At 37.8% G+C, this 19,655-nt stretch overlaps 1 protein-coding gene across 1 annotated transcript in view; it reads left to right on the top strand.

Annotated features, from left to right (window-relative positions):
- EPB41L4A (erythrocyte membrane protein band 4.1 like 4A) overlaps window positions 1-19,655 on the top strand; it is a 255,122-nt gene that overhangs the window by 151,271 nt on the left and 84,196 nt on the right. The window contains exons 5-9 of the mRNA XM_025388701.1: window positions 101-198; window positions 1,571-1,691; window positions 4,028-4,115; window positions 6,607-6,695; window positions 7,293-7,356. Of these exons, the coding sequence (XP_025244486.1) occupies window positions 101-198; window positions 1,571-1,691; window positions 4,028-4,115; window positions 6,607-6,695; window positions 7,293-7,356 (460 nt within the window). The remainder of the gene's footprint in view (window positions 1-100; window positions 199-1,570; window positions 1,692-4,027; window positions 4,116-6,606; window positions 6,696-7,292; window positions 7,357-19,655) is intronic.

Here is a 19,655-nt window from a genome sequence, read left to right as displayed (position 1 = left end):
ATTGAAGGTGATTGGTTGTTAACCTTGATTATCAGGGTCTAAAACATCAGGTTTGAGTAGTGTAAGAGATCGTTAATCTCTCTTTTTGTTTCTCTTTTAGATATCAGTTTTTCTTGCAGGTGAAACAAGATGTCCTTCAGGGCCGCCTGCCCTGCCCCGTCAACATTGCCGCTCAGCTGGGAGCGTATGCCATCCAGTGTAGGTGCCACTTAAACATATTTGCCTCAGAAATGTCTGGAGAAAGTATTTGCATTTTTAAAAGCGAGTTTACATACTAAAACTCTTCTTATCCATGAGATTTTGCAAAAAAAAAAAAAAAAAAAGAATTTATTTGGAATTCAAGTTTTGTTCAGTGTTTCTTCGGAAGAGGTAAAAATGGAGCCAAGTACAAATCACTTATAGTAGGCTGCATGGAGGTTTAGTCACTGGAATAGCATTGATTCTTGATTAGGTGGAGGGTCTAACAATCTGTTCTATCTACATCTCGTCTGAGTTCATTGATTCTCCTCCCCACACCCTCCCCCAAGCTTCTATGTGTCAGAGATCCCATTGCTCCTGCACTGCTGTTGTGAAGAGTCTGCATGGCCAGGTGCCATCACTAGGTTCAGCGTGTGGCATGGGTGTTGAGCTCGGTGCTCTGCAGCTCTTCATGTTAATATGGTGGCTGTGTGGGGTGGCTTCAGCATGCATTGTCATTTTGGAGACTGAGGCTGAGACTACTTCCAGTAACAAGTGGACACCTTCTAAGAATCAAGCTAGATGTGGGGAGAATAAGTTAGCATGGTCCTGTAGTCCCAGCTACTCGGGAGGCTGAGGCAGGAGAATGGCATAAACCCGGGAGGCGGAGCTTGCAGTGAGCTGAGATCCGGCCACTGCACTCCAGCCTGGGCGACAGAGCGAGACTCCGTCTCAAAAAAAAAAAAAAAAGCATGGTCCTTGCCCTTGTGACAATTGCAGACTAAAAATAATCTAGAAGAAATATGCTAGGAAAAATGTCATATAGATGAACTGGGTTGGGGCTGCAAGGTAGATTAACATAGGGAGAAGCATTTGTATAGGAGTAATATAGTGGGCTGTCTGCTATCATTTTGCTTCTTTGTGTAAATTGTAATGGGATATGTGCAGCATTGTATTGCATTTCCATGATCATTATTTCAGGCAAAGATGTATTGAATCACATGTACTATTTCCTGGTGTCATTATCTGAGAGGATATATTGAGGTCATGAGTGTTTTTCACTTCCAGCATTTCTAGTGTTTGTACTTGAAATGCTGTTTATAACATTTTACTTCACATACATCGTTAAGAGTAATTGAAGTAAAAACGGTGATATAATTATAGTCTTTGGGAATGCAAAAATATAGAACTTCTGTTTTTAAGTCCAGAATTTGTTGCTACCATCCATATATGCTCATCAGAGTTGTTTTAGTAAAATTATTTAGTTGTCTTATATGTGAATTTTAATAAGACATTTGAAAAAATGTTTAAGCATGTTAGGAATATTTTTATTTCTGTATTTTAAGGACTATTTTTCTGAAATGGAAAAATCTATTGTATCTTTCTTTCTTAGCGGAGCTTGGAGATTATGACCCATATAAACATACTACAGGATATGTATCTGAGTACCGGTTTGTTCCTGACCAGAAGGAAGAACTTGAAGAAGCCATAGAAAGGATTCATAAAACTCTAATGTAAGAATCATGACACTGTGTCTTACGGCATCATCCATCAGTCATCATCTTCTGATATTCATAAGAAAAGTTTCTAGAATGATAAATTCTTCACCTGTGCATTTAATATTCTAATACTTCTCTTTGTATAGTTTAACTGCTTTTAACTCTAAAATGCTCACTGAAAACTTCAGTAATTTAAAAGTGTAAAGGAGAAAGTAATTTCAATATGTAAAGTTACCATGTTTTTGGTCAATGGCCTTTCAGACATCTCTTTCTATGTACAATTTCCCATAGAGAAAATCTGTCGTACATAGGTTCATGTATTTCTGATATTACATAGTGGAATCATTCTGTAAATACTAGATTTTGCAGTCTTTTTTTTTTTTCGGTCACCAGGATCTTGTGAAATTAATCTTTCAGCTATAAATATAATTTTTAATCACAACGATTTTTAACCATAAATGCATTAATATATTCTTCAATGTTTCCTCTGTCTGAAGTATCCCAGTTCTTCACAGTTATAAGCCAAGTCCTGTTCAGGCCATAGCAATGAGTCTGGAAATAGTGATGATGCCAGTGTGGAACCTTTGAGGGTATTGTGTCAACACCACATGCATTTCTTAGAGTAGACACATTCCCCTAGTGGGATTTTCAATTCATGGTCTATAGCATTGAATTTATAATTTCATTATAGTTATTTTGGTTAAATTCTTTACACCACATTGCTTTATTCCCTGTTATGTAACACTCCCTCTTGAATATGCTTGGTTTCAGATCTATTATAGTTAAGGGGAAAAAAAATGGCTGGGCATGGTGGCTCACACCTGTAATCCCGGCACTTTGGGAGGCTGAGGCAGGTAGATCACCTCAGGTCAGGAGTTTGAGAACAGCTGGCCAAAATGGTGAAACCCTGTCTCTACTAAAAATACAAAAATTAGCTGGGCGTGGTGGCATGTGCCTGTAATCCCAGTTACTTGGGAGGCTGAGGCTGGAGAATCACTTGAACCCTGGGAGGTGGAGGTTGCAGTGAGTCGAGATTGCGCTATTGCACTCCAGCCTGGGTAACAAGAGCAAAACTCCATCTCAGAAAAAAAAAGAAAGAAAGAAAGAAAGGAAGAAAACATGTAGAATTAATCTGGTCACAAAAAAATGTCTGCCTAAAGGATCCGTTTCAGTGAGTGTAGAAGCAGAAGTCAGCTGCTGAATTGCAATCAGAGAAAGAGGCCCTCTATGTTGTATTAGCATGCACCAGAAGGCTCTCCAACCTGATTGCAGAGTCCTTCATTTTCAGATTTTGCTGAAGTAGATGCTCAGAGAGTGCTTGTTATAATGTTAGGAAGGGCAGTCTGTTTGGCACATTCTGAGAGTACTGATTCTACAAGGGGTTTCAAAGCACAGTTATATACTGAAATTATCAAGGAGCTTTGGGTAAAGGCTCTCATGTGTTTTACATGATAGTGTTGACAGTGTGACTGTTATTTCTAAGAATAAAGCTTGATCAAAGTGTGGTGTGTCTAATTTGATGAACATTCTTCTTGGATTTCGAAAGTATGGTATGTTGGTGGTTTTCCAGTGCATTGTGGCTGAAATGAAATATGTCATTGCAGGATTTCTTAATTTTTAAGATTCGACCTCTTTTGATTATCTATTAAAATCTCAATCTCTCTCTCTCTCTCTGTCTCTGTCTCACACACACACACTCGCTTGCACATACATGTTTAACTCTTCTGTGCAGATTTCAGGCTGATGTTCACGCTCATCAGAAATGAATGCTGCTTTCTTTATATTACCACCAATGAAGATTTTGGGAAGAATTCTGTACTCTGTATTAAGAAAATGACAAGCATTTTTACAATCTCTGTATGTTAATCAATGTATTTTCAAACTACACATGTGCTCAGGAGATCTTGATATGACCCCAGTTGGGTGGTGGTGGCCCCATTCTCTTCCTCCTACCGACCACTGCTGTAGTTCCCTTTGCTTTGGATGGAGAACTGCTGCTTCACAGAGACATTTTACCGTTTGTGAAGGGGATGCTGTTTAATTTGAGTGCTTATATTCTCAATAACCTCTTTAGGAGTTTCTGATGAGAATTTTTAATATATGCTGGGACATTGGGGATAGGCTATAATGAGCCAGAATGGATTTGGTAAATGAAATTAATGTAAGTATCACTTCAGAGTATAAAATTTTGTCACCAAGAAGCAAAGGCCTTCTTGAAATACAAGGACTTATGTTTGCATTAGTAAAAAGTATTATTTGTTTTCCCAGTGAATACAGTGAAGATAGTTTGCATCCCTGTAAGTGCAGTAACTGCTATAAAATAAGGCTCTTTGTTTTTGTGCTGGGTATAGGGGTCAGGCTCCTTCTGAGGCTGAGCTGAATTACTTGAGGACTGCCAAATCCCTGGAGATGTATGGCGTTGACCTCCATCCCGTCTATGTGAGTAACATAACACAAAATATTTTAAGCTGATGACATTTTTCTTAAAAAGTCACTGAGACTCCCAAAGGAAAGTTGCAGTTCTGTTGTTTAGCAAGCAGATGATACTTTTTTATCTATGTTTTTCTAACACAAAGCAGCTCTTGTGTGGATTAAACCCTAATGAGTTTTGCATAAAAATCTGTGATTATATTTCCATGTGTAGAAAACAATTAAGTGAGCTTGAAAACACAATCTGGATAACATATCCAAAGGGCTTAGCTAAACATCAAAACAATATAAAAGTGATGTATAGGCCGGGCGCGGTGGCTCACACCTGTAGTCCCAGCACTTGGGGAGACCGAGGTGAGCGGATCACCTGAGGTCAGCAGTTTGAGACCAGCCTGGTCAACATGGCAAAACGCTGTCTCTACTAAAAATACAAAAATTAGCTGGCGTGGTCGCGGGTGCCTGTAATCCCAGCTACTCAGGAGGCTGAGACAGGAGAATGGCTTGAACCTGGGAAGCAGAGACTGCAGTGAGCTGAGATCGTGCCCCTGCACTCCAGCTTGGCAACAGAGCAAGACTCCATCTCAAACAAACAAACAAACAAAAAGGTGTATAATTGACTGTATTAGACAGAAAACAGGAGGACTTTTCAAAAAATAGATTTTATGGCAGCAAAACATAAATACAGTCACTTGCCAGGTAAAGTAGGCATTAGGCAATAGGCCAGTCGCAACTACTGCTGATTCTGTTAATATGAGGGTTACCACCTACTATAGGTATCATTGCATAAGTAGAAATATTTTTGCAAATTTTTTTCAGTGGTTTATGAAAACTTGCTGAATAGTAGTCAGTGAGCAATTACACTGAATCTGTACTGATTGTTCTGGATCTGGGTTTTAACCTTTGAGCTACTTCTTTTAGGCTACCAAATGATTATTCTATGACAATGAGATTAGAATGCCTTTGTCTTTGAATTAAGAGGAGTGTCAGTAGCAGTAGTTAAATTTTATTTGAGAAAATGAGCCAGGTACTTTATTCTTTATAGGAAATGAATTGCTGAAGAGTATTTATAGACTGATTTTTTTTAAATCAATTGGATTATGGAACTCAGTTTTTAAAGAACCCTAATAAAAGTTTCTCTAGTGCAAATAACACTCATGCATTCATTTTGTGCATGTCTTTTGCTCATTAGCATTTCCTCCAAGAAGAAACAATCTCTTATTATTTTTACAGTTAGAAGCACTCCTGTTTAATGTGGCATTAAAAGCTATAGATTTGGGGGAAGAAGTAGTTCCCTGATATATTATATTCCAATTTCGTTGGGTCATTAAATGCTTCATAGCACTGTCCTTATACTGCTAAAACTGTAGAATCATTATTGTTTTCCCTTCCCTCCCTTTAGCTACATTAATCTTGTTAGGTTTTTCAGTTTTTAAAAGAAAACATTCTATAGGAAATTTATAAAGAGAGTCTTCTGTGAAATACTTCTACATTTGTATAATGTTTTCCTAATTAGAAATCACCTTTGTTGATGGTAGAAATTTATGGCAAATGAGCTAGATTTATTAGATTCTTCAGTGGATTCCTTTAAGATTTGAATTTTAAGAACTGAAAAGTGGGCATCGACAAGTATTCTTCCAAATGTGTTGCTTTATGTTTTTTGTAAATATAATCTTGCAGGTTACCGTTTATCTTAGAGTAGAAATAATATTATCACAAACAGTTCTGTGCATGTCGTTGGTACCCACTCTGTGACTTTTTCATTTTAATATCCTATTTTAAAATTTGGATTTATTATTGCCTGAAAATAAGGGTTCTCTGGTCTTTACCAGAAGAGATTATACTTTTACATTTTTGAGCAGTCTTAAAGTTATAGGTGGAAGTAGGAAGAAACATGATGGAGACTTCAGAAAATTCAAGTGTGTGTCTGCTAGTGACTGCCTAAACTTTCTAGAGAGAATTGGGGTGGGGACGAAGTGGGTTTCATGATTGTCCACATCAGAGATAAATCAAGCCATTTCAAAAGCATCCTTGATAGAAGCCAGTGGTTCTCAGTCTTTGGCTGCACAGGAGTATCACCTGGGAGTCCTGTGTTTTTTTCTGCTACTTTGGCCTCTTCATTAGAGATTCTGATTTAACTGTTTCTGGTAGTGCCCAGGCATCAGCATTTTAAGCTGCAGAGTGATTCCAGTTAGTATGCTGCTAGTGTTGAACACCACTGTGTAAGGAAAGTTGGGTAAGTCCCATTGGCCTCACTGGTAGTCCAGGCTCATTTTAATGAACTGAAGTAGCAAGTATGAAGAACATTAACAAAGTTTCTTTTAAAACTTTGAAAAAATAAGCAAAAAGTTAGCTACTATCATAGTGTATCTAGCTTTCTAGGCTGATGTCTTTCAAAAATTAAATCCAATATTATAACAAATTATATTTGTATGGTCAATTATAGTTTGACAAAGAGATTTTATGTGAATATGTGATTATAGGCATATGTTTGCTTTTGCAGGGAGAAAACAAGTCTGAGTATTTCTTAGGATTAACTCCAGTTGGTGTTGTTGTCTACAAGAATAAAAAGCAAGTGGGGAAGTATTTCTGGTAGGTATGGCTTGAGAACAGAGTTGGCATTCTATGTTTTGGGCTTATGGGACTCCTTTGTCAGTGAAAGAGTTGGGGAAAAGAAACAGGTATTTTTCCAGTGGTTGGTAAATAAATGAGTGAAATTGGATGTGAGTTTTCTCCTATTGCACCTCAGCATATGTTTTCTCTGTAAATTTCAGACACTGTGATTCTAGACTCTCTTTTCCATGGGAACTATGTGTAGTAGGATTTCTCACCGATTTCAGTATGTGCTGATGGGCTGTGGATCCAGGACTATTCTGACTTTTAGCTGCAAATGGGGATGATTTGGAGACATTGGGAAGCCTGTGACCCTGCACTGCGTTTGGGAAGGCAGCACTGCCACAATCTGGGGATTCCAAGGTCATTGTGCATTTAGTGGAAAAGCATAGGACAATGAGAATGGAGTTTGCATTAGGGTTTATGGGGAACTCTCTCTGTCCCTGTATGTACTGGGTATGGAGCAGTATATCAAGGAGCCAGTATTCAGCAGTCTTTTTCCACTGGACACTTCCCTGATTTTCTGAAAGGTTAATACTTAAAAACAGCAACAACAACATCTGCTTTGTTTTTTAGGCCTCGGATTACAAAGGTTCACTTCAAGGAGACTCAGTTTGAACTCAGAGTACTGGGAAAAGATGTAAGTTTCCAAGCCCTTAGCTTAAATTAGAGTGGGGATGTCTTCTGTGTTCATTTATAGCTTAAAAGACATTGTGAAGAAATATTTTCTTCAGCTGCTTCCACATGGAGCCAGGTTAATTAACTCACATCACAACTTCTCAAGGAAGGAAAGGGAAGTGAATAGAAATGAATGAGAGAGTAATGGAGAAATGGGCATTTTAGATTTAGCAAAGGAAAGCAAAACCTTTCTAAGGCAGAGGAGAGAATAGGAGGTGATCATTGTTATTAGTGTAATTTGCTTTCCAGTACTCTCGGTGAGGGTAGAAGGTAGGAGTTATAATCAGAAGGGTATAGCCTGCATTCAGGACTGCCAAAATGTGTTCTAATTTTGCTGTAATGTAAATTAAACAACGTTTTGGGAGTCTCACTTCTGCTCTTTCCCTCATTGAGTGTGATAGACAAACCAGATGGAAATTCTGGATGCTTTCAAGGGAGAATGTAAAAATGCCGGCCTTTGCTTTGCAACTTGGCAGTGTCCTCTGGGAGTATTTGGGTAATGGGCACAAAACTTGTCAGTGCCTGGATGTGCTTTCATGCCTTGACGGGTATATTTGAGAAAAACGGTCGAAAGAAGGCAAGGATGTGAAAGCTTCCTTTTGATCTACCTGTGAAAATAATGCTTCCTTGAAATGCTACTACTGTAAGCCATATATTATGGGATACATGAGTGAAAATATGATATTCAATCCATTTTTATGGGATACATGAGTGAAAACAGGATGTAGGAGAATCTACCCTTCTGTCTCTTTGATACTAACTTTGTGCAGAACAAAAACTAAGTGGAGTTTTTAATTGATTTTCTTGATTAAAGAAAAGTAAATTGGTGCTTAAGCATGCACACATTGAGACAGGAATAGTAGAGCTGCAGCTACATTTGGGCATGGTATTTGGCAGAGTGCCTCACATGTAGTAGGTACTTCAGAAGTATCTGTTGAATGATCATTGAACTGATGCACTGAGATACTGTGTGCTGCCAGATCAGAAAACCTAGTGCTACTCTTTGTTCTCCTAATAGGAAAAAAACATTATTTCATCCTGAACTATATGGCATGCTGCCATTTACTGATACAATTAAAATTGGATTTTGAAATTAGTTTTAACAACTTGTAAGGAAGTGAAATTCCAGATTTTTGAAGAAATGATAGTACAGAAGCCGTATAGTTGTCTTATGGTCTAGTTTGGAGGAAATCCAATGTGTTCTTCAGCTCCTGATTAGACATCTCAATTTTAAAAGACGTGCATTATAATGTAAGACTGAATTAAAATCATTCAAAAAGTAGAGTAGCTAATTAGGAGGGTTTTGTAGTTTTCTCCATATGTTGCCATTCATTGCGTTCACATGAGTAATAATTCATCTAAATAATAATAATGCAAGGAATAAGCTCTTAAATATATTTGAATATAATGTTTCAAGTTTTTTTTTTAGCAGAATATGATAATCAAAAGACTTTTATGGAAACATTACCATTATTCAAAGTATTCTTTCCTTATAAGCTATTTTTGTGAGTGAGGTCCTCTGGTGAATGACTTTCATGTTATTATTACAGTGCCTTAAAATATATGTCTACTACTGTCTCAGGATAAATATTTGGCAAAGTCCCAGCTAATCTGAACTTCCATCTTCTTGGACTTCTTCATGATTAGGCAAAAACAACAGCAACAAAATTGATATCATTGTGTTATTTTTCAAATGACAGTGTCCATCGAATGACCCTGTTTCCTGCGTACTCAGCTCAGTTGTCTCCCATCCCCACCTCATTCCTTCCCCAGCTTTGAGATGAAATGGATGTCTGGGGAGACCCAAGGCACTGCACACTTCTAGGTCATTAAGCTCAATGTCAGTATCTTTAATAAGGTGACAAAGCAGGTCACATAACTCAGAGGCTTGAATTAAAGGGTTTTTTAAATTGCTATTAAGTATCACATTAATTTAGTCAAAGCATTCTATTTCCTAAGTATTCTTGCTTGTGGGTCTTTTCTCTTTCTCCACCTCTCTGTGAGGCAGTGATTTACATAATGGTTGAATTAGGTTGATTATTATGGAGGCCTAACCATACTCACAAATTGAATTTAAAAGCCCCTTAAAACCCATCACTTGGAACAGTAATCATATTCAGCATGAAGAATGGTTGAAATGCTTATTCTGCTGGTTTGCTGGTCTGGTCAGACTTAGTATGGTCATTGCATTTAGGCCAAATTCAGAGATACTTTCATGCATTAAGCTTCCAAATAAGTAGCGTTATTTACATAATTTTGTACAAGAAACTAAACTTTTAGTATAAAGATCGTACATGTTCACTATAGAAAATCCAGAAAATACCCTGCAAAGGAGAAAACTAAAATTACTCATTATCCTAACACTCAGAGGTAATGATTATTAATATTTTGATACAGTTGCTTCTAGATTTCACCCTATCAGTGTGAATGTGTATGTACATAAATGTAGATTATCTCCTATGTGGTTTTGTGCCTGCTTTTGTATTTTATATTGTATCATAAGAATTTTCCCTTTTTTGTTAAGTTTATTCATATGTTCCTGCATGGTGTTTGATAAGTTTTCTTTTTATGTGTTTTACTTTTTTTCTTGCTATTGTGGATGCAATCTTTTCTTTCTGTTATTTCTTCTAACTGGTTTTTGCTAGGAGAAGTGAAAGCCATGGAATTTTATTTGTTTATCTCAGATCTAGTCATTTTGTTGAATTCTTGTATTCCAGCTGAGAGTTCTTAATTTGATTCTCATAAATTTTATAGGTATATCACTTGCAAATGAAAATAATTTATTCCTTCAATTCTACTGTTTATGTTTCACACTTTATAGTGTTAGTCCGAACTTCTAGAAGGGTACTAAGGGATATAGCAGTATAAAGCATCCTTGATTGGCTTTCTGTTTTAATGAAAATATCACTACTATTTTATCACTATGTGTTCTTGGTTTTAGGAATACATGTTTTTTACTAGGTGTTGAAATTCTTTTAAGTTTATTATCAGATGTTGATTTTCATTGAATACCTTGAGAACTAAGACTGCCCCTTGTTTACTCATTCAGCAACTTAGGCTTATTTCAAAATTCGGGCAAGAGATGATAGTGTCTGTATCTCAGTGGATCAAGGTGACAGCAGTCAAAATGCAGAGAAGCTGTTGGATTATGGATTTTACCACCAGGGTTTCCTGAATGTGGGCAGATATGAGAAGAGTCCTGGCACTTAAATGAGTTTGACCTGCGAAGCAGGAAAGATAGAGCTACCATCAGGCGAAGTGGGGAAGGTTATGGATAGAGCAGGCTTGAGGAGGCAGATCAGGAGTCCCGTTCTGAACGTGTTGAATTTGAGATGTCTTTCTTTTAGACATACAAGTGGATATATTAAATAAGAAGTGAGCTATGTGAGCCTGGAATTCAGTACCAGAATCTGAGCAGAATATATAAATTTGAGAATCATTGCCATCTGCTAGTTTTTGAAGCCATGAGACTACCTGAAGTCACTGGGAAAATGAGTATAAATGAGAAAAGAAGAGAGAGAACCAGCAAAGGAGGCTGAAAAGAATCAGCCAGTGAGGTAGAAGAAACACTAATTATCCTGAATGCCAAGTAAAAGTCACGTATTAAGCATGTGTCAAATGATGTTGATATGTCATATAGGGTAAGGGCTGAGAATGGGCCACTGAATATACGAATGTAGGAGATCATTGAGAAGATGAGTTTCAGTGGATTGGAAGAGTGAGTTTCAACCCAGCAGTTCCCCTCTTAGGTATATGTACCCTAGAGAGGTGTTCTGTGCAGCACTTACATAAAAGTCAGAAAAAGAAATTAACCCAGAATTCCATTAACAGGAGAATGAACAAATAAATTGATGCATATTCATTAAGAAAAACCTGTAAAGTAACAGGAAGATAAGAATTGGAGAAGGTGAGTGTGGACAACTCTTTGGAGGACTTTTGGCACAAAGGGAATCAATAGAAATATAGCTGGCAGGTACTGTGCCAACATCAAGATATGAAGAGGATGACTTTAAGGATGACACCCACCATGAAAGATTGCAGAATTTCATCAACTGATGAGATCCAAAGCTGGGAGTTTTAGGGGGGAGGAAAGAGAATGGTCTGAAAGCAGCAATGTGGAGCAGGGAGGATCCTCCCCACTTTTAGGTTCAGAGATGCAAGAACAGTGGAGACAGAAGACACAGCCATCCCTTGAGGGCTGCAGTGGAAACAGGGTCTTCAGGGATATCGGGTGTCTCCTAGTGCAGGAAGGTGAAGGACATATGAGAGAACAGACTAAGGAGCGAGGGGGTTTGCTGATGAGAGGTCATGAATTCTGGAGGGCACAAAGCAAGGGTTTCAGGAGTTGGGTAGTGATGAAGAAAGAGGCAAGGGGGTGTGCTGAGCATTATTTGGGGGTGACTGAGATACACAGAGATAAGGAGCATCGTGAGAATTGGTCCAGTCGATTGGGAAGGGAATGATGATTGGGTTTCCATGTCTGCCCATTTCCTCTGGAGATGTAGGGTAGAAGACCTAAAGAAGGTGGGTGGTTCCAGTGCACTAGCTGGTTCAGCCTGACCCTTCTCAGAGGAGGGCCTCTCTTACCTGTGAGCATGAGCTCAGAGTCAACACTTGAGAATGGATTGAGGACTTGCGGGGAAATTGGGTGTTAAATTAACTCTGGACTTCACCCTCCATGATCAGATGTGCTGTTTCAGAAAGCACACTTGACTGCAGGGTGGAACATTCCACAGACGTGAGCACAGGGGCAAACAGGGTAGGAGATATGATCGAGGGGATACAAGAGGGGACTCACTGCAAAGATGGAAAGAAGTGGTCAGATTTGGGAAGCATTTAGGGGGTTAAATTGTTTCTGATTGGTAGCAGATTCATTGTTTTTGTGGAAAATAGGAATTTAGGATAATACTGGAATTCATTGGTTTTGGCAACAAGAGGAAGATGTAATTCCTAACACAGGACTAAGCCCAGAATTCGGCCTGTAGTAAGCACACTTGTGAAATAAATGAAAGAATGAATAAATGTTGCTGTGCTTACTTTTGTGTATAATACCTCAGGAAACTAACCTCAGCTAAAGTTACCCTGTGTGACAGGATGTAGAACCAAAAGTTTCCTGGCAACTCTGGCTGTGAGTAATGAGATCCACTTGGCGGAACTCTTGGGCTTGCTTTAAGGAGAGTACACGGGAAGCCGTGATGGCCAGGAGTCATCACTGTTTGTCAACAAGTGCAAGAGGTCTCACGTTAAGCCAGGGGTTCCTTTCACATTTTAAATGGTACTATAGATTTTTAAAAAGTATTTTTATTTGAAAATAATTTAAAATTTATTTAAAAAGTTGTAAAAATTAAAATATTAAAAAGAACATATTCATTTACTGTTACCTAGAATCACTTATGGTTAATGTTTTACTTCACTTCCTTTGTTATTTGTGCTTCTTTCTCACTGTACACACACAGGCCATTTTCTTTAGAAGAGCTTGAGAGTAAGTTACGTATGTCATAGACTATAAATATGTAATTGTGTATTTCCTAAGAATAGGGATAGATATTCTCATGTAACCACAGTATAGTTAACATAGTTAACAACTTAATACATTAATAATGATATAATACTTTTACCATCTAGCTTCCATATTCCAATTTTGTTAGTTGACCTAATAATGTCCTTTTTAGCATTTCCCCCCTATGGTATAGAATACAGATAACTTCCTTTAATGTGGAACACTTTCATAGCATTTTGTTATCTTTTATAACATTGACATTTTAAAAGAATACAGTTATACCCCACTGTTTTAAAACAGAGAGTTTCTTGTTTCATGTTTTTCAACTGTTTCCTTGTGATTAGACTGAGGTTATGCATTCCTAGATGTACAGCTGCATAGGTGAAATAGTGTCCTTCTCAGGTGTCTCATCTGGGGGCACATGGTGACCACCTGTCCCTTGTTGGCTGTTAAGTTTGACACTCATTACGGTGTTGCCTGATTTCTCTGCTGTATAGTTCCTGCTTCTCTCTTGCAGCTAATAAGTAGTCTGTGGGGAGATATTTAAATCAATGTAAATACCCAGTTCCTCTTTAAAATTCTCTATAAATTTAGCATTCATTGAGGATTCTTGCCTGATCCAGTCTTCTACTAAGATGGTTGCAAAATGCTGATTTTTTCTAGCTCTCTACTCCCTCCACATTTATGAGTTAGCCCTCAGCATTCCACTGAAGCAAGAGCTCTGCCTTCTCTCCGTTTTATTTATCTATTGTCAGTAATTATTAACTTCTATTTTTTCAATGGTTTAACATATATCGCATACCTATTTATTTTTAATACTTTCAACTTTTATTATAGGTTAAAGGGTACATATGCAGGTTTGTTACATGGGTGTATTGTGTGACGGTGAGGCTTGGGGTCCTAATGATTGCATCATCCAGGCAGTGAGCATGGTACCCAACAGGTGGTTCTTCAGCCCATGCCTCCCCCATGCAGTAGTCCCCAGTGTCTGTTGTTTCCATCTTCATGTTCATGTGTATTCAGTGTTTATTTCCTACTTACTTACAAGTGAGAACACCTGATATTTGGTTTTATGTTCTTGCATTAGTTCACATAGGTACCTAACTATTTTGCTGTTCAGATTTGGTTAATGGGAACCCCTTCAATCTGACTCCTCTGCCTTTTGGATCTGCACCCCCCCCCCCCCCCCCACCCATCATTTCAGGGCAAATATCTTCTTTTTTTGCTGTAGTATATTTCAGGTGCATGTTGTATCAGCCCTGCCCCTACCTTGAGTGTCAACCATTCTTCCAAGGAGCTCTGGTTCCTTCTACTGGGAAATGGTCTAGATCTGGGTGCTAGGTGTGGTCATTGCTACTAGGGTGACTTTGCTTCTTGGCCTTTTCAGTTGACAGAGTTAGGGAATAGATGCAAGCATATACACACACATAGACCCTAACACACATATATAGAAATAGAAATACATGGACACATGTGCATATAAGCATACACATATTGATACATAGCTTAGAAATCATGAGTTCACAGCATACCTCCAGTTCCTGTCCATAACTACAGGGTTCTTCCTTACCCTCCCTCATTTTTTATTTGTATGTCCTTTCTTTGGCCATGAGAATCTTGGCTTCCAAAAAAGCACACATTTACTCATTTGCTCAATTCTATAACACATACCACATAGTTTCAGAATTGCTTTGGTCAGACCACTAAAATGGACAATTGTTTGCTGTTCTTTCATCCATATGCACCACTTTGCCAAGACAGAGGGCCTAAGAGTCAAATACTGTGTTCAAAATTTACTTGGATTGGTCCTCCCTTCCCTTCCCTCCTTCTCACCATTCATGTCTTCCTTCTTCATTCCTGTGCTCATGTATTCATTGGAAATCTACTTAGGTTTATTGTTTCAGGTTGTTTTTAGTTATAGCTCCCTCTCCTTCACATTCTTGTTTAATTTTATTTTTTAATATGTAGAAGGTTAACTTGCTTTCAAAAATCAAAATTACTCAAAGACTCAGAGAATTATCACCAACTCCCATTTTCCTTCCATCCTGTTCTGCCATGCTTCCTTGTAGGTAACCAACTTCAGTGTTTTGTAGTTGATCCTCCCTGTGTTTCTTTTTGTAAAGATACACATTTTTTTTCTTCATTGTTTCTTTCCTAAAAGGTAGCATACTGTATGGGCTTTTGTACTGTGTTGGGGGTTTTTCCCCACTTAGTAATATCTCCTAGAAATTATTCTGTATCAGTTCATTGAGAGCTTTCTCATTATTTTGTACATAGCGCTCTATTGAATGTATGTAACATAGTTTATTCAACCAATCTCTTACGCTTGAATATTTAGAAAAAGTTTTCAATATTTTACAGTCACACATTTTTCTTCATTCAGTAATTATGTGCGTACATGTTTTTGGAGGGATGTCTACAGGTTCAATTCCCAGTAGAGGGATTGCTCGGTCACAGTGGTAAGTGCGTATGTAGTTCTGTTTGGTATTGCCATATGCCCCTGCTTCACTCATAGTTGTACCACTTTGTGTCTCCAACTACAATGTATAGAAGTCCTGGAACTATAGATTTAATATTTTCCCCAACTATTCTTAAGTGTGGCTGTTAGTAATAATTGGGTCCTGATGCCACATGACAGTTTGATTTGGAATCTTTCAGATTTAGTGATGGACTGTTAGACATGTGATCAAATAAATGTTTTAAGTCCAGGTCTCTCGCTCACTAACTGTGGGCAGTTCACTGAACAATATTTAACTACATTTCCTGATCTGTAAAGTGAGGATGATAATATCTCTTATGAAGCTGCTGTGAAGTTACAAGCACCTCGTGCAAAGTTGGACATGTAACGGGCACACATAAAAATCCATTTGGACTTCTATGTTCATATCTGTGAATTCCTTCAAATAATAAGAATAAACTCAACATGATAATTTTCAAGGTTTACTGGAATACGATGTAAATATTTTCTATGTTCTGGCTCATATTCTCTCTTTTGGAAGTTTTGGAGGAAAAGAAAAAAGAGGAGAAGCAATGTAATCTAATACATCTTATTCAATTCTAATTTATGCTTCTATGAGCTAGAGTTGTATACAATTATCAAGAATCAACTTATTCATCTGTAAAATGGGTAAGATGGTTTTCACATTTAGCATATGTTTTGAAATGTAACCCACGTAGCTGATAAGAGTACTAGAATATTTTGCTGTTTTTGTTCTTACACTGTGAAATATACATGCAGAAATGGAAATTAATTTTATTCTTCAAGTGCCGTGTGAAATGCACAATGATGTTTCAATTAAAAAATATGTAACCATATTACATGCATTTCAATTTTTTTAAAAAATGTGTGTGTGTATGTATGTGTAGAGGGTTGTTTATAGTGCAATATTTTTTAAACTGGAGTATGTACTTACCATACACTTCCCTGAAAGAAAGTTCTTTGCTCAAATACATTAAAACAACCTACAACCTTACCAGCTCTTGGAGATTCACAGTATATATTAGTGCATTAAAGGTCTGAGTGTTTAGCCCAGTGTTTCCCATACTTATCTGAGCAAAGAACCCCTCTATGCCAATATTGCAAGACCCTAGTGTTGTAAGAAACACTCTTTGGGGAGCATCGTGTAAAGACTGGAAAGAATAAGATCGTGTTTTATTCAGTGTCTAAAATTTCCTTCTGACTTCCTTTTCCAAGTAATGACAAAATTGGTGAATTTTGTTGCAGGACTCACCCTCAATTCATTAGCCAGGTTTAAACTCAGGATGCCTAGAAAAGAGAGCATGAAAAAATATGAGGAAAGTCATTAAAACAGATATTGTGCCCAGGATATCATGTATACCAACATAGTTTAATTTTTAAAACGACAGTCAGTTTCACCATTTAGAAAGATAAAATTTTTCAAAAGATTTAAAATTTTATAAGCTTTCTTTGGTATCTATTTCCAGTTGGAGAATAAAGATTGCAGTTCGACTACTTGCCTTCCTTTGCATGATCAGTAATTAAGAAGAAAGTTATTTTAGTCATTTGCTTCCAGCCGTCTGACTATTTTTGTTTCTCTCCCTGGAATCTAAACTCAGTTAATGATTGCGAGTTAATGTAAATCTTGTGTGAATTGGATAGAAAGAAAAAAGCAAAAATCTCACAGTACTTTAGACTTGTAATCGTCACACTTCTTTGTAGCCTCTCCCCCCACCTCTGTGGAACATCAGTAGGAAACCTCTCTGCTGTAGACCTTCAGGTATTTATATAGTGATTGCATTTTACTCTCCTTAGAAGTACTCATCTCTTTTGCTCTTCAGTGATGACCTACACCGTGTATCGTGGGTTACTTCTAATGTGACCTTGGATGTGAGCCAGGTTTATAATGGGATTAAGAAAGGTATTCATACCCATAATTTTAGGGAGCCTGGGGAAGGCAGACTGTCCAGTTGTGGCTGTTTCCCAAAACAGAAACAGGGAGGAACCTGTTAGAGTACAGGATTGCATTCTTGTGTCAAGAATACAGGCTTAAGAGAGGCAGTGAAATGGGACTAGGCCCAGGCAGAATAAGTGGGTGTGCTGCTGGCAGTGTGAGCCCTTCAGTGATCCTGTCAGGAATCCCAGTACCCTTAGAAGAAGCTAGGTGAAAGTAGATTTTTTTCTTTAAGCTTGCCAAGAGAGACATAGTCAGCCAAAATGGGAAAAGAAACTGGGAAGACCAGACGGAGTTAGGTTGGGAATTTGTTGATATAATACAGGTCCTAAATTCTTACAAATGATGGAATTGGAGGTTTGAGTCAGGTTTACCTAGAGACGCATGAGGCAGTAATATCCACGTGATACTGGACTTATAAGTGACTCAAGCTTGATTGGTTTATGAAGTAAAAATAAATAGTTTCAGAGAATAGCTTTGCTTCTGGTATGAAATGACCAAAGCTATGAAGGTATTTGAGTAATTTTACAAAAAGCGAGCATTGGATTCTTGGCTAAAGTATTTGAGTAGGAGATTGGAATGAACTTCTTTAATTAAGCAGCTGTTCATCTTTGTGTGAATGAGTAGAAATGTGCTAATTGGCCATGTTTATCTGGAAAAGGTTTGGTAAGTGAGAGTGGTGGAAAGAGATATTTGAAATGCCATGGCAGTAGAATTCATGCCAGCAGTTACTGTACATGGCAGAAGTACACAGAATTTATTCAGAATACCTGGCTCCTGTTTCAGTTATGTTAAGCCTCCTTTTAGTATTTGGATCATTCTGCCAGGAACAGGGTAAAAAATAGGCAGCTTGTCCTAAAGCTCACTATAAGTGGAGAATGAGTTCATACTTGTCGTTTGTACTTGGCAGGAATAATTAGGAAGCCAGTGGGGAGGCGCTTTTGATCCTTTAATATATTTGTACCCAAGGAAACTTGAGAAAAACTGAATTCTGGTTGGATTTGAAATATCTTTTATCCTTTCCTTAAGCGATGGTAGTTTTTAAAAAAATTACTAAAAATTAGGCATCCTGTGACCAGGTCTCTACTTGAAAAGTAAAAGGATACAGTCACCTACCTGATGAAAAAAGTTGAAAACCAGACTAAGAAAAGTTTGAAATTTAGAGGAGACTTTGTTTTATTTTAAGACGGAATACTTTGCTGCTCCTTCCAAGACTTTTGGAAGACCCATGGGTCCCTAGGTAAACCTGACTCAAACCCCCAATTCCATCATTTGAAAGAATTCAGGACCTGTATTATATCAGCAAATTCTGAAAGTCTTGGAAGTCTTTGGAAGCATGTAATTAAATAAGCTTTGATATTTTTATTTACTTAAATTATACCTCATTTTGGATTGTTTTGCTAAAAACCTAAAAATGTCTATGTCACAGAAAGTCGTTCTCAGCCATCATTTCTAGTAGGTGGTAATTCTCAGTATGTCCTGCCACACACAGTACTTCCATTGTTGAAAGGCACAGGGAAATGGTGGGTCTACGTAGTAAGGAAGGACGTAGTGGGAGAGGGGCAGGGGTAGCCTCTCCTGGTCTTCTCTTTACCTTAACAATTTATCTTGATAGAATGCAGTCACAAGCAGACTTATTTTAAATGAATAACTTGTACATTCTATTTTAGGATAATTCAGTGCCCTTAAAAACACCCACCCCTTAGAGTAGTGATTGCCTCTGGGGAAGGGAATTGGGGACAGTGGTGGGAGGGAGATTGAGTTGTCAGTGTATACCCACTTTGATAACTTTGGCATTTATACCACGTACATGTTATACATGTGTGAATGACAGGGATATGTTCTGAGAAACAAGTCATTAGGCGATTTTGTCATTGTGTGTACATCATAGAATATTTTTATACAAACCTAGCTGGTCTAGCCTACTACACACTTGACAGTCGAGGAAAATAATGAGACAAGTCTCAATCATTTTAGATTTATTTGCCAACGTTAAGGACATGCCAGGGAGACAGGTCTATGCGTTTCTCCAAAGATGATTTTGAGAGCTCCACATTTAAAGGGCCATAGATGGGATGTTGAGAAGCACACAGTTTTCATGTAAGAGGGAGGTAGGGAAAAAGTCATTCATGCCTTTGTCTGCCTCAGTGAATCTACATTTTTTTTTCTTACATAGGATGACACAAAAGGGGCAGAGGAAAAATGCGGAGAATCTGCATTTTACGTCAGATAACACAGACAAAATAGGGTAAGGGAACAGTCAGATAATGCATTTGTGTCTGGGGTGACTGTACCTGTAGAGATAAAGATATCAATTTGCATTGCCATGGTAAAGTTTTAACAGCTCAC

This window comes from Theropithecus gelada, chromosome 6 (genome assembly GCF_003255815.1).
Source record: "Theropithecus gelada isolate Dixy chromosome 6, Tgel_1.0, whole genome shotgun sequence".
NCBI classification, from domain to species: domain Eukaryota; kingdom Metazoa; phylum Chordata; class Mammalia; order Primates; family Cercopithecidae; genus Theropithecus; species Theropithecus gelada.
The sequence above is the reverse complement of the archived record's forward strand: the minus strand, read 5'-3'. Positions and strand labels throughout refer to the sequence as shown.